The sequence below is a fragment of the Genypterus blacodes genome, unplaced genomic scaffold (genome assembly GCF_046128005.1).
Source record: "Genypterus blacodes isolate CSIRO-AG114 ecotype Tasmania unplaced genomic scaffold, CSIRO-AGI_Gbla_v1 ptg000054l_1, whole genome shotgun sequence".
Lineage (NCBI taxonomy): Eukaryota > Metazoa > Chordata > Actinopteri > Ophidiiformes > Ophidiidae > Genypterus > Genypterus blacodes.
This window is the reverse complement of record NW_027466866.1, coordinates 659,521-674,709: the sequence shown is the minus strand read 5'-3', so window position 1 is coordinate 674,709 and position 15,189 is coordinate 659,521. Positions and strand designations below refer to the sequence as shown.

Sequence of the window (15,189 nt, the reverse complement as noted above, 5' to 3'; positions counted from 1 at the left end):
CATTTGGAATTGCTTTTGATCTTACTGTGCACCCAAGCGTTTAAACTCTTCATTTGTGAGCCACGGCTTAAACGCCTTTTACAATTTTCTTTGAGGTAAAAATAAGGTCAATATACCTTCATCAGGTTTAACAAGAGCCATTACCCGTCAGGGCAGTACGCAGGGAAGATTTAGGGCTGACAACTGATTGCACGGAGGAAAGACTACACCCACTTCTATTGTCTGAGCTTCCTGACGAGACGCGGAGGGCTTTACCTTGTTTTAGGTTAACGCACGGCTGTCTGACAGAGGCATCCGTGTCATCGGTTTAGATTGAGAGCAGATACAGCGGTGCCGAGGTGGAAATGAGCTACGTTGAAGTAGGCTACAGTAGATCCACTCCACTGCTGAATTCATTTGTGCAGCATTGGTATTGCTGCTGCTGCTTCTGCTGCTCGCGCTCCTTGCACTATTTTCTATTTTTGGGAGGGCTGAGATTATGTGGTGTCCCTTATTTTGGCTGTGTTTGTCCTTCCTCTGAGCCACAAAAAGGTTAAAAGCCTCAATTAGACACCAAGCCAAGGGCAGCCACATTATGCACCATGCCTCTAATCTAAGAATTAGCACCCTTCAAAATATCCACCGTTCTAGAAACAAAAAAAAACCTGCATTTGGAACACGTTTTAGCATTTGTCCACAAAGATTGAAAGAATCCTCCTTGACATATTTAACAAATGTATACTGCACGAACAAAATCTGACTTTTCATGAAGTGCGGTGATGAGGTTAAACCAGGTAAAAGCTATTTGAGATTTATTTATCACAAAGGTGGAGGAGGAGATGGAAAAGGGTGAAAAAGAAGCCAAGCAGCGGAGGCTTGTGAAGCTTTTAGTCAATTTGAATGTGAATCGTACATGATGGTTTGCAAACGCGGTATCAGGCTTATACATTCAGTGTATGTGAGCCGCCACAAGGATTTGCTCAATGACACGTCCTGCATTCACGGTGGCTTCAAAATGTTCCTTCGTTTTTCTATAATCAACCCTTTCTCTCGCCCGCAAAAGATGATCGTGCAGATTCTCTTGTTGTTTCTCGTCGCTTTGGCGGATAAATGGATTATCTTCCCCACTTGCTCCACTTCCATTTTAAACGCGCCTCCGACAAGTCATCTTCTCCGTTACCTCGGTCATGTTTTGTGTTGGCACGCGCGGCACCCTTAAAAATTTATCATTCGGTTTAATAACGCCTGGCGATCACAGTGCATTATTGATGGCGAGGTGCTTAATAGAGGGACGGCGCAGGTTTTTAACCATTCAGCCGAACATTGGGGCGGAGGGGGAGGGTTGGCCCGTTGTGAAAGCTGCTTGCTGGTGCGCAACATACAAATACAGTTACAGTAAATCATTGTGTCAGATTTAAACTAGGGACCAGATCGTCCCTTGTGTGTAAACATGCTTCAGATGAGCGACATTGCAAGAAATAAAACACAAGTTGTAAGCCTACAGAAGTCGATAATTGCTTTCATTATGGAATATGTGACCGCAGTGAGCAAATCCCCAACCTCCGCTGTTTCTGGACCGACACAGTTCCGCCTTTTTACCTGACAGCAGTTGCGGTTAGCTGCGAATATGCGCCTGTTTACGTTTTTGTCCCCCATTGTTTGTCTCTGTCCAGACCACATGACATTGTATTGTTCTGGCTCCAACGCAACAGCGACACTCTCCTGCTGAAATGGAGACGATGAGTTTGGAGTCTTGGTCTGGGCCAACTGCTGAGCTCAATCTAGGCAATCCTTTATTTGTTTTGACTAATTTAGTCGTGGTACGCTGGATCACACAACAAATGTTTCTTTTATGCCGTCCTAATGCACTCTCAAAGCAACAACCCACCAAAGTGTTTGTGTGTGTACTAATTGGATTGGGTTTCTAGACGGTGGAAGCGTGTACGGCATATTGCACAACGCGCTCAGTATTTTCCAAGGTGAACCGCACAGTGTCAAGGACTTATTGGACTTGATTGGCAGGTACTATCACCATGAGATGCCCATATAATGGCTGGTCTCCCATTCCTGACCTTCCTATTTATCTTGCTGTATTAATGTCAGCCTATTAATTCCTAAGCGCAGGAACATTTGGCAAAGACACCGTTTAACAGCCCAGGCTGAATCATTCTTATCTCTGCAAACCTGAAAGGAATAGGTTTGTGCTATCAGCAAGTGGAAATGACATTTTGAAATTTCATTCGAGATAATCCACTTCACTTCCCAGTAAAACATCAAAATTACAACTAAAAATGTATGGAGCCTGTATTAAAACTTTGTTACCGTGGCAAATCACCTGCCTATAATCCATGTGGACAGACAGGTGTAGGTATCTTTCAGCACTAATAGGATTTCTGTTGCTTTGCTAAAGTGATTATGAGGTTATGGGTTTAATATATATTCAGGAAGAGGGCAAGGCAGCTCTCACAGCCTGCAGATGCTGTTGTGAATATCATATACTCATAAAAACACCACCTATTTCATATTGGCACACTTATTGGCACATTGATAATAGTCCGTTCTAAACAGTTAAAACTACACCTGAAATAGAAACTTTTGCTTGTTTTCCTTCTCATTTTTTTATGGATTTGTTTTTGACTTCACCTCCATTTTTATCTCCATGAATGTATTGATGAGCTGGAGTGTTCCAGGGTTTAGCTCATGATTGCTTTATTTAGTAGCCATATGTCTTGACCAGTGGGGAGTACTCTAATCGATTAATTGAGTGGCTCATAAAAATGATGAATGGCGCAGACACCAAGAGCGATGAGCGTCACGCGTGGCTCTCGCGTGCCATTTTGTGTTGGAGGCGTGGCCTGTGTAAAAGCTACAGTTTGGTCATAATGATTGCGTCCTGTCTGTACTCCTTTGGACTTACCATTCCAAACATTATGAATCGGCAGATTTAGAAACAATTATTTTTATGTACTCAGAGATGATGCAGCGCGTGTTAGATAATACCAGAAAATGAAAAGTAAATGTGAGCCTGCGATAGTGTGACTGCGAGGGGATTGGAATGTCCCAGTGGATTGAAACGGAGCAGCAGCGTGTTTTATTTATGCCACGATGGCACGTCTCTAGGCATGAGTATGCAGAACCTTCTTTTTTACATTTATGTTCTTTACGTAACGGTATTAAAAGAGAAACCCCATCATGCTTCAGCCATCCCACCCCACCCTCGTTCTCCCCTAAAGAAGCAAAGCCGTCCCGTGGAGCGGCGTGCGTGCGCGACCTGGTATTTGACAGGCTGAGCCGCTGTCAGGGTCGGGGTCAGGGTCGGGGCCTGCGTTTGGGGTGCCGGCAGTCACAAAGTATTTGGCTGCGGTGTCATTCGGCTCCCCTCGCCCTCAATCATTCCCTCAGCAGAGAGGTCAGCCTCCGTTTCTTTCCCTGGCCCACATCTGACTCAGCGGGGCCGCACACTCATCCGATCAGCCGACCAATCTCGCCCCTCTGGAGTCAGAATTTTCTGATTTACGCTTGCAAATTGTACATCTTCAGCAGTGTCAAAGCAGGAACGCAATCTCTTTTGGGAATATATTTCCGCCACAGCCGAGGCTGAATGTTCTGCAACTGAGCTCTGTGTCCCCAGGTATTTCCGCTTTTTTTTTCTTCCTTAAAGTGGGCAAGAGAAACAGAGATAAGAGGAATCTTATAGTATGTATGAATTCATGTATGAGGACGCATTTGGGAAAACCCAATGGAAACCAAATGTCTTCCCCTATTCAACATGTGGGGGTCTGTTGGTTCTGATTTACATTTTAGTGAATCTCCGGCCCTGTATTTCCCCCTCCTTTGCATCCCTGTGATGTTCCGTGACCATTAACATCCCAACTCTTTCTTGAGGTTTGTTGAAAGCTCGGGGGCTAATTCAAGGGTCAAGCAAGACTTGCAAGCTGTCAATCTTTTATTGTAAGTTAAGCCCCACCTCCGCCACCCCTCCTCCCCCCACTCAGGTTCTTTTATTATCGCCCTCCCCCTCCCCTCCCTTTCCCCCCCTCCTCTTTCTCCCCAGAATGGCTCAGCTCTTTTTCCTATTCTCCAGTGGCCCTCTTAACAGCTAGGGAGAGGGACAACCAGGAGCTTTGTCTGGAGGAGTCCCGGCATTCTTTCACATCTGCCTCTTGTTTTGAGACCCCCACCACATTCACATATCAAACTGTCCTTTTCAATCAACACCCCCCCCCCCCCGCCTCCCGCTGTCTTCGTTCTGATAGCCCCTTTCCACTCCGTAACTTGTTTTTTTTTTTAAGACCAAACGCTGCAATTTGCCGTTTCTGTCGCACATTTGTCAATTGTGAGGCGTCCCATTGTATCTCGCACGCATTGGTGGAAATATCAGTAGCACATATGTCCTAAAGCCTGTGGGCCCACATCCCTGCAGCTTCTTCATTTCTCACAGTAGTTAAACATCTGCCTGCACCGCCTTCATATTTAGCCAAAGCAGTGTGATGCCTGTTGACATTTTCAATCTGCTTAACATCTGAAGAACATCACTTCCATTGCGCGTCTTTACAAATCGAAAAGGAAGTGACGTCGACGGCAATGATGATGAAGACGACAACGACAGTCATGGCGAAACCGTCTCTTACACGAGCCCGCCCATTCAAGAATTGCGATTCATGTCGGGCGACGTTTAGAACCACAAACTGAGATCACAGCCAAGTGGAGGGGCCAACAGTCAGGGTATGATCACCGGTGGTTTCCTGTTCCAAGGCAGACAGAGAGAGAGAGAGAGAGAGAGAGCAAAGGAACCCCCAGCTGAGAAGGGAGACCTCAGCACGTCTAATGAGGAGAACGGCAGTCAGGCAGCCTCCCTCCAGTCTACGCCTTTGGTGTCTCAGCATGTTAAACACTCACAGCATGATACAAAATATATTAAAGTATAGGACTGTTATCATCGATTTACAGAACATCCATCCTGCCGTACTCGGGATCTACGTTCTGCATTTTTCTCGAGGTAGGGGGCCCCGACTGTCTTGGAAGCAAAGGCGTCCTGTCGCTACCTTTTGCGTTCCGACACAGGAGGTCTGTTGAGCAACCCGCCTCTTTATTTAAGTTTTTTTTTTTTTACATCGAGCAGTGATGACAGGGTTGCAAATATTCCTATAGACTCTTGTATCTCAGGCTGAGATTATGGTTTGTTTACGTATATAAACATAAACACCCTGCAGCTACCAAATAAAGCTCTGATGCAGAATTGTTATGCTCAGGTGAATGCATACTGGGCTAATGCTTACAATTTAAAGAATGAAATGTGGGCGAGAGTTGAAGATACGATGGTAAAACATGAAACACAGTTCCGAGTTGAACTTTTCAGTCTGGCTGTGAATCTATAGCATTAATCTCCACTGTGTTTACATGCACTTTCATAATCGTTACCAGCATCAGCGTCTTGATTTGCATTGCTGTTTTGATTTTGCACACTCACTGCAGAGGTCATGGATTGAACCAAATTCAGGTACGAGGGTCTTTGATTAGAGAGTAACAAGGCCCCGGTTGATGGAAAAATTGATTTATTTTTTTAATGACACCTAAACGGCTTTTATGTTATTGCTATCATCCCAATGTGATGGAGCTTTGGTGTTGAAGCTGCTCCGAAAAGTCATCACCGAAAACAATAAACACAAATGTACCTAATACATTTCTATTTTCGATTATCTTCAGTGCTACCACAGGTCCCTCCAAACATTAAATTGACTTGCAACCAATTGCTGTAACTCTTGTTATTGTGGAAGTTTGTTTACCGCAAACCGCCGTAGCTGAGTTATAACCTAAGTCTGAGTGTTTGTGTATGTGAAAATACAATGCTAAAAACTGGATAATGGCACTGCTTTGTGAGCGTATAGAAAGATTCTTAAGTATACGTTTAGAATAGAGCTGGAGTCAGTGTGTTTCCATGCATACTGTACTGCAATTAAGACAAAGATGGAGTATACATGGGTGGAAATAATAGGACTTCATCATTCCCTGAATATAAGTTACTCATTGCTTTATCAGCTGGGCCAGGTGAGGAAATGCAGGCGCATAATGGTTCCGCCAATTGTAAGCATGGCGACCCCGTTGAGGACAGAGAATCATCTCCACCACCACAAACCTGCTGTTTCAGTTTGCTGCAGCTCGATCCAGCATGGTAAATGTAAATGTACCATCCATAGAAGCGATCTGATTGAGCTTCTACATGGCAACCTTGAGCACAGTCTAATTATACGGAACAACTTCAGCTCATAAACTGAATTAAGCTGCACCGATCAGCTAAAAATTAGCATAAAGATTTTGCCGGAATCAAATATATTTGTGCTGTATGGTCGAGTTTCATCTGTTGAGTCCCATAAGTGCAGATTATTTCATTGAAACAGTATCCACTCTGACTCAGGGTACTGCGCTCCTGTTAACCTCTTTTAAATGGCTCTGAAATTAGAGGTCTCAGGTGAGACGTAATGTCATACTAGATGAGCTGATTATGGCAGACTTAATTATAACTTTGTTGGCTAATGTGTGCGCACTGCATGTTTTTCACGATGATGAATCATTACACTGTCTGAGAACCAAAGACAAAACAGATCAAAGACTCCTCCAGCCGAGGAGTTTCCGAGGCGTGGAGACGGGAGGAGCTGATTTGCACTCCTCTGACTGACTATATGACAAACAGGATTCCTCTCCGTCTTTTTCACTTGTGTTCTCTTGTCAGCTGCTAGGATGATGGATAACACGCAGTGTCTTGAATCTTAACAAACAATCGCAGGCTGTAGATGCTGCAAAAAAAATTGAATGTTGTTTTTTTGGATCTGCTAAAAAGCTTGGAGGAAAAAAAACACAGTTTCTAATGGGGTCCTGTGTGCCTTGTTGCCAGAGTGATGCCATATCCCATGGTGAATGTGCTAATGGTTCATGGGAGTGAGAGGACTGAGCTTAGCCCGGCAGTGTAAACACACAGACAAAAGGGAGCAGTGAGTAGTGTGAAACGCATGCCTGGGCGCGCAGGTAGGCATTAGGTTTCAACCCTACACGGCTCCAGCGCTGTATCCCTGACAGGGAGGAGGCCATTTGCTTTTGTAGTGAAAAAGAGCAAAACAAACACTCAAACAGCACTCGCACCAGAAAGACGGGTATGGATGAGGTGGGGAGTGGAATTCGGGATCGCTGGGGTGCGGAGAGATAAAGTTGGTTTGTGATCAGTCACAACACAGAGAGAGGTGACCATTTGCCTGGTAATGTTTGTTTGTTTGGCCCAAGCAGGGGTGGAAAGACTCACAAACTATCTTTCTTAAGTGGACCCTTGGAACTTTAGTTTCAGCAGAAGGGAAATATTCTAAGTAGAAACTGACCTTAATGAGGTAAAGGTGACTTTCTATAAATAATTAAATAGAAGTTAATACTTGATCTCAACAGCAACAAAACAGCCATTGAAATATGGTGAATATTTTTAGCTTTTTTGTTTTTTTACCCTGAATCCTTAGATTACAACTAAGCCTGATCAAACTGTGACTGTATGTAGAACTAATATTGATGAATCCTTTTAGCATGTGATGCTAACAGTAGGGTTAGTGTTATTGGTCAAAAACACATTCAGAATCCTCAAAGATGTAATTTTCTGAGACGGGGCAGTAATAGTGTTTTATAAGGGCTTATAAGACTACAGATTGGAGTGAAAATAGAATTATTTTGAAGGACAATGCTGAAGCACAGTGGGCCTCCCAGGGCGTGAGGAGATGGACAGGGTGGGCCTTATCTGTTTGATTACAGTGGCAGTCCCACCCTAACCTGCCAGTGAAGAGCTCAGCATTCAGCATTAAAGGATTTTCCCCTCACACAGTGTTGGGTTGTCGGAATGGAACTTGCATGTGGAATACTCTCACCAACCTGACCGACTCTCCGTTTCTCCACAGGCGAGAGGATCAACGATGAGCTTCATCGCGACCCGTGGGCTTGGACTTTGTTAATCGGAGACTTAGCCAGAACCCAAACCCGCCGCCGACCGTCAACACCAGGCACCATGGCATGCGCCCTGTGGAAACTACACACCTTCTGCTGGTTCTTCATCACACTAGCTCAAGTTCACTCGACAGAGGGTAAGTGCACCCGAAACAAACCCCCTTGTTTCCTCTTAAACTTTATCAGGAGAAATGGTTTTGTTTGAACGGCGTCACTCAGCGAGAGCTTCAACAACTGCAAAACTCTCTTCGAAGTATATAATTAGCGGCAAAATGGGAGCCAGAGCTTTTCTTCTTCTGGTGAGCTTAGCCAATGTGCGTGTGAGTGATGCAGCTCTAAGGACGTTGGGCACCGGCGGATGGGGGATAATCTTGAGTGGTTTCATTAGTTGGTAAATTGTGATTTGTCTGAGATTTTCTGCTTCAAAGCGCCAGTTGTTCCCAGTGGCATCAAAGCTGGATCCATTTGTATATTCCTCGCTAAAATGTTTGGTCTCATGGCAGACACGCACAGATTTCAGCTTTCACACATCAAAAAATACCAAGCACGCATGTGTTTTAATCATAGTGTGTTTATCTTTGATTAAACCGCTCTCATCTCCTGTCATTATGGCATGATTTATGTATCCAAACTATATCTCATAAACAGTAGTCATGGACGTGTTAGTGTTTAATTACAAGTAGATCATTACCTGAGATGTTTGCTGATTGGATTTAGAATAAACAAAAGTTTCATATCAGAGAAACCGTTACTGCTCAGGTTTATTCAGCCAACTGCGGAAGCTCCAGCCAACTCGTCGGTATACGTACATATTTATTAACTTTGACTCAAGAACGGATTTCGCCGAGCTGCTTCATTCAAACTGTAAGGCGGCGCACACGGACACGACGCAGGATGCGTCTAATGTGCTCCGTGATCATGTTACCGAAGGTGAAACCCGAAACCTGTGTAGGCTGCATGGACTTAAATGGATCTTGAACTCATCGACGTTGTGGCTGCTATCGAATGTGTCTCCTCAGTGTCTACATGCTGGCTAGATCCTCTAAGAGATCCACCCATAGGCGGAGACCACAGTTAGTAATTTGGAGGCGTGGATGGATGTAATTACGCCACGCAAACACCGTTATTAGACTGAAAATTGGAATAAATCGATGTATGCTTACTCCAAATAACATAGTGCGAAAGGATGGCAGGTGAGGCAGTGCATGCAGACACAACTTACTCCCATTAAAAGACAATGAATCATTTGCTTAATAGTTAATTGGATTGAAGCCGTTGTCGATCAGATTACTGTGTTCATGAGTTTCAAAATCGGCAATGAGTTGTAAGGAGAGTGGAAGAAACAGGTGTTGACTCCACATGGATGCCAAACTGCGAGAAAAGGGGGGAAGTGCAAGCAAAACAAAGAATAACCTCCATTATTCATCCCATTTGTCAGTCACCTTTTTTTTTGCCGCTTTGCTTTGCTTTACGACCCCCCCCCCCCCCCCCACACACACTCCCACCCCACGCACACACACACACACACACACCCCACCTTCGCCATTGAGATCAGCCCAGAAACAGTTCATTACAAACAATATCCCCAAGTAAACATGCTTCATTAAACTGCGTCTACCCTTAATATCTTTTTAATGCATTTCTATAATTGAATTAAATGGGTTAGTGGAATGCTGTAAATAGTTTTAAGTTTGTTCTACTTCCTTCCCTTTTTTTTCTGCTTTTGAGGGAATGCCACGCACAGCCAAGATTGATAGCTTGAGGGGATTGTTTTCCTCTGTGACCTTCTATGTGATACGCATCTCATCCTCCATATTTGACTCCGCTGGGTTGATTTATGTCCACAAGTATACACGTCTGTGATGTACATTTGCTGAGCTGAGTCACTGCCAGCGCTTTCATCTCACATTTCCATTATTTTCCCCACATCTCAACTCTGAGGAATGTTCTTGTATCATCTTATGACCGCAATAGTCGACTCAATGACCTTAATTTCTGAAATTGGTTCTCCTTATTATTTTAATTACGCTAGATATATATGCCATTATATCCTATATATATATATATATATATATATATATATATATATATATATATATATATATATATATACAGTAACAAAACCCATTTCCCTGGAGCTTCGTAACCTCGCACAAGGCATTAAGAACGATAGATTCTGATTTACATAATCGCAGTAAAAGCAAAAATGGACTTACAATGGAGATAATACTTGCAATTTCTTGTTCTGCTTTTTAATATACTACATTGCTATTAATACCTCTACCATGGCTGTAAAATTCCAGTAATCTGGCACCTAGTTAATGATGCATTTATTAAACAACTCTGCCCTTACGAAGAACAAGCGCTGGCACCGTATTGTCGTAATCCTATAAAAGGCAAAATACCCCGGAGGGCCTTGTTATGATAAAGATGCAGTAAATATGATGAGGTGGGTGATGTAGTAATACGAAATCAATATAGTGACAGGAGAATAAATATTGTCTCCCCCGACAATCAGTGAATGTCACTACCCGCTCATTCTGATTACTTATAAGATTCATATTTTGATTGAGCATTATATGAGACCATCAGGCTCGTAATAATATTGCAGTATTGACGATGATGATGATGTACTGAGTGACGCACATGAGGATGTTCGATTTTTGTCAGTATTGTAGTGTCGCAATTACTTACTAAAACAAAGATCACCGTTTTAAGGTGCAATCGCTTGGCGTCTCATTAATCTCTTTCAATATTATGCTGCAGCAACACGTTTGCCCCTCCAGCATTCGGAGTGATCTCCTTTTGAAGCCGCAGCCTTATTTCCGCTGTTCTGCTGGTGTCCTATGTGGACGTCGCCATAGCAACCGACTAGAAAAAAAAGAACACTGGAGTCATTTCTTCACGCAAACTTACAAAAACAGATTTCCTATGTAACACATGATTACACGAGCTCATGTGCATTCCAGAATAGTTAAGTCACCTCTGATGGGGGATGTGGATGTATTTATATATCTATATATCAGGGACAGAAGAGAAGTTCACACCTTGCGCAGCCATGCACACTCTCCCAAGGCTTTCCAGAGCTATCAAAGTTCCACAATTAGGCAACAGAGCAAGGATTTGTTCTCATGGCAAAGAGAACACTGTAGTTCCAATCCAGTTATTGTATTTATCATTTCTCTGCTACGTCTTTGGAATTGATGCATCTCCCCTTAAGATGATCAACACAACGTTTTCAGATACTCATTGATCTGGAAGTGTCAGGTGCTGAGTAAAATGTATTGTAGCACCATAGCAGCAGCTTTTTATACATGTGGGGACTTTGGTGGCTTTGTTGATTCTGTTTTCTCTATAAACTTCACAAACACAGTACAGAAAGAACCGCAGCTGATGAAATAAAAGAAAAGTAAAGCAGAAGAGAAGGAGGTCATGTGAATTTGACGCAATCCTGATTCAGCCATTGGTTTCTCAAGAACGCACGTTTCATGTTTTTTACGTAAAGACACACTAACACACTTCCTGTGTTAGTGTGTGTGTTCTGCCGTGTAGCTGTGCGTCCCTTACCACACACACACACACACACTGAGCCACAGAGAATGCCATGATATGAAAGCTGTTTCAAAGTCTTTCAGAGGCAGAACCTGTGCGAACAAGCCTGACTCAGACAAATTCTCTTCCTCTCATACACCTTGAAACCAGACTATTGTTTCTTTCTAAAAGGTTGAAATCTTTGAAGTACTCGAGATTTCTCAAGGGCAACAGGCAAAGGCACCTTTAAAAGTCCCCTTTTTGTATTATGTAAAAGGAAAGAAAATAGACTTTAAAGCATTCACCTCAAACTGAATGGAGTGAAATAGACAATTATGGTGTTCTGAAATGTAATTACTGCAAGTAAAAGCTCAGGGCTCAATGTGAACCGGAACCCGCAAGAACAGGATCCAGCACCTTACCATTCAGCGCCACCACCTACATTATTTGCTCTGTGTGTCACTTCATGTCACCAGGAACGAATATTAATATAGTCTTGATGATCACTGGGTTCAATTTGGAGCCGAGAACCTTTCCAGCAGGCCGGCCTTCCATCTTTTACCTGCTAATGTCAACGCAGGAAGGTTTATTTAAGGGCTCACTGATTAAGAAAAAACAAAAGAAACACAAGGCTACAAAAATACTCATTTTAATCGGAACAAAAGGATTTAAATGAACTCTCACCACTGTTGTCCCCAGTGTTGCGTTTCCTGTTACAAGGGGAAACTGCTTGCTGCAGTTTTTCAGTAAATGAGGCCATTTAGCAAAATGTACAGTAATTGAAAGTTAATGGCGAAATAAAGAGAAAATGCAGACATGCTGGTAATATTGTGCTATAAGTAAGTTCTTGAAAAAACATGAAAAAAAGTGTTTGTCCAACTTTTTGAATGATGAACACAAAATTCCCTTATATTGCGATTTTTTTAAATCCAGATATGTAATACTCAGACGTCAAGATGCACATGCTGCCACGTGTCCATCGATTGAATGATCTGCTTTCCATGCTCTCCACTAGGGGGCCTCTCTTATTTCCGCCATCTCTGTGCGTCAGTAAAAGAACATTAACACACTTTATGTAAGTGTTTGTGGAACCATGGGCAGCGGGGCTTTTCGTTTAACTTATTAATTTGTAGTGTAGTTGGTGAGGAGAATAGTCCCCCGCTGCGTCACCACACTCCTCTCTCCTGACCACATCATTCGGTATTAAAGCCTTTTGCAAAGTCTGGCCCCTCACTAACGTGTAAATAGAAATAATTGTTTTTATCAAATGTTTCGGAGTACCCGTTAAGTCCACAGCTTCCAATTTATTCTACTTTGGCAAGAGGACTACACAGTTAAGACTAAAGGGATGAATTTTCCCTTTGTCTTCGTGTCTTTAGTAAACAACTTCTGTCGGGTTTTGACTCGCCCCCCCCGTGCTCGATGTCATCCTGGTTGTTTGTGGCAGACTGTGGAATCTGGCTTCCCGCGGTGTCTGGCCGGCGTGGGGTCTCTGTATGAAGGCCCATCATGCTGTCATGTCTCTTTCATCGCCAGCCAGCCTTGGCCAATAAGGAGATAAGGAGACAATGACTGGGTGAGCAAGTAGTGGCAAGGTGTAACCACAGCCCCCGGGTCTCCTCCCTGCCGAGCACTTCAAATCCTCATTAGGATTTTCAGCAAAGGAAGGAGGGATTTTCTGGATTAGGGCTCTGTCACAGCTGGCTCCAGGTCGCTGTTTGTCATGCAAGAGCATGGTGGAGCTTTGACGGGTTGCCACCCTCCTCCCTTCCTCCCCCCCAAGAAAAAACACAGGCCGTCCCTTCACCTGGCTACTGAGGCGGTTGGAAGATGTTAAATAACCTTAAATGGATGAAACTCATAATTATTAACTTGGTGCCCTTGCAGAGGGTTTTTAATCGCCATTCTGGTGGCACATGTTGGCCATCCGTGGACTTGAGCTGCTGCCTCAGCATTCCTCTTAATGGTTATTTATGCAGAGATAACCTTGGAAAGCATCATTAGTTTTTGTTTGCTGTCGCCGTCCATAACTCATGTGGAGATCTCGGCCGTGACACAGAGTTGGCAGTTCAGACGGCAGACACAGTGCTTGGGTTTAACTACGCTTGTACTCCGCCATGTGTCACTGACAGCAGAGACGCTGTAAAACCTAATTTATGTGTCTGTTAATCCACCTAATCCACCCCAGATGATTTTTTATAAACCTAAGCAAGAGCATTCCTTTTTTTAGACGCACTGCTATTTATTTAATTAAGCCCTGACACTAGTGGACTTCATGCACAAAAAAACAGGGACGTGTTGTTCAACCTCTAACATGGGCCTTAATTGGGTTTCCGACTCGTCTTGCAGAGTGGTTCAGCGTGACAGAGCCTCAGCCTGGGTGTAGAACCCATCGTCTCCCATCATTCTCTGCGCTGATCTTTGTGGATAATGGGCATTTGCACCGGTCCCACGAGTCCCACACTGGGTGGGATCTCATGCACCCTAGATTAGTCATCTACCCACATCTCCCTGTCTGCCTTGTACTCTTCTGTCATGCTTTGTCTCGTTTTGTTCTCGTCCAGGTGAAATCATGTGGGCTTCTAACAAGTATGTGCCAAACAGTCTCGCTAACATGCACTGATACCCGTTGAGTTGGCTCTCTGAATACCAAACAAGGGGAAATAAATGACTTATCAGCCTGTAGTGCTGCGGTCTGTATCCAAACAACAATGACTCATGGAGCATTTATTGTTCTGCATTTTTGGCAGTATGCGGACATCTTTGTGGAAAGAGATTTAACAATTTGTAAATGAAATGCTTGCGTATGCTTGTTTGCCGCTGTGGTCTGTAATTGCGTCTACTCGAGTACGTTTACATGCACGTTAAAATGTCGCTTACACTCCGACTGAGGCAGTAAAGAGACTTTCTGGGATTTGAATAGATTAAAAATAGGTATGAATCAATGTTGCTGTACTTCCTGTTTGCAGCGGGTGAATGAATGTACTCGAGCTGGCTGCAGAATTTGACTTCAAAACAATTCAAATATACAGAAAGCTAGATTGTGATAACAGCACCGGCGGAGGCTCTGTAGTTCTTTAACTCGATGTCTGGCATTGTTGGAGGTGCTTGTGTACCAGACATCAAGGACTGCGGCTTGACCTCATGCAAGGACTGCTGATGAAGTGCTGTCTGGAACGAGTGGATGTTTTTGATTATCCAGTGTAGATGGTATTTCAAACAGGAACCAGCATGTACACCTCGGGCCAGACAAATGAACCTGCTCGGCAGGTCAAGGGCCAAATGTAGTCTGGTTTCCTGTTTGCTACTGTAATACTATGGAATTTTAAGGTGATTAGACTGTAGCGTCAGGGTCACATGGAGTGTAATATTCACTTATCTGACCCATACAAGCATGAGCTGTACTGTGAATTAGAGGCTGTTGCCAAGTGTTTGAGTCTCTGGAATGGTCTCCAGTCGTCATTTTGTTCAATGTGGCGTTCTTCTTTTTCATAAATAGAATTGCATTTACAATTGCGAGCAATTTAGCCCCCCTGCCCCTTCTGATTCAAACAAGAGGAGCTGAAGGATAGAAATACCTTGAGTGGTCCTACATGAACTGCAATGCGTGTATCTTTTCCATTCTACATCCAGCGAAATACCTTATGTAAACAACAACACTCTGCAGGTGTGCAGGAGGGGTACAGTGTGTAATCACGTTTGCCA

At 43.6% G+C, this 15,189-nt stretch overlaps 1 protein-coding gene across 17 annotated transcripts in view; it reads left to right on the top strand.

The window, feature by feature from the left end:
• adgrl2a (adhesion G protein-coupled receptor L2a) overlaps positions 1-15,189 on the top strand; it is a 90,306-nt gene that overhangs the window by 12,881 nt on the left and 62,236 nt on the right. For all 17 annotated transcript variants that reach the window (XM_076151288.1, XM_076151289.1, XM_076151304.1 and 14 more), the window contains exon 2: positions 7,908-8,090. In XM_076151288.1, coding sequence (XP_076007403.1) covers positions 8,015-8,090 — 76 coding nt within the window. In that variant the 5' untranslated portion in view covers positions 7,908-8,014. The remainder of the gene's footprint in view (positions 1-7,907; positions 8,091-15,189) is intronic.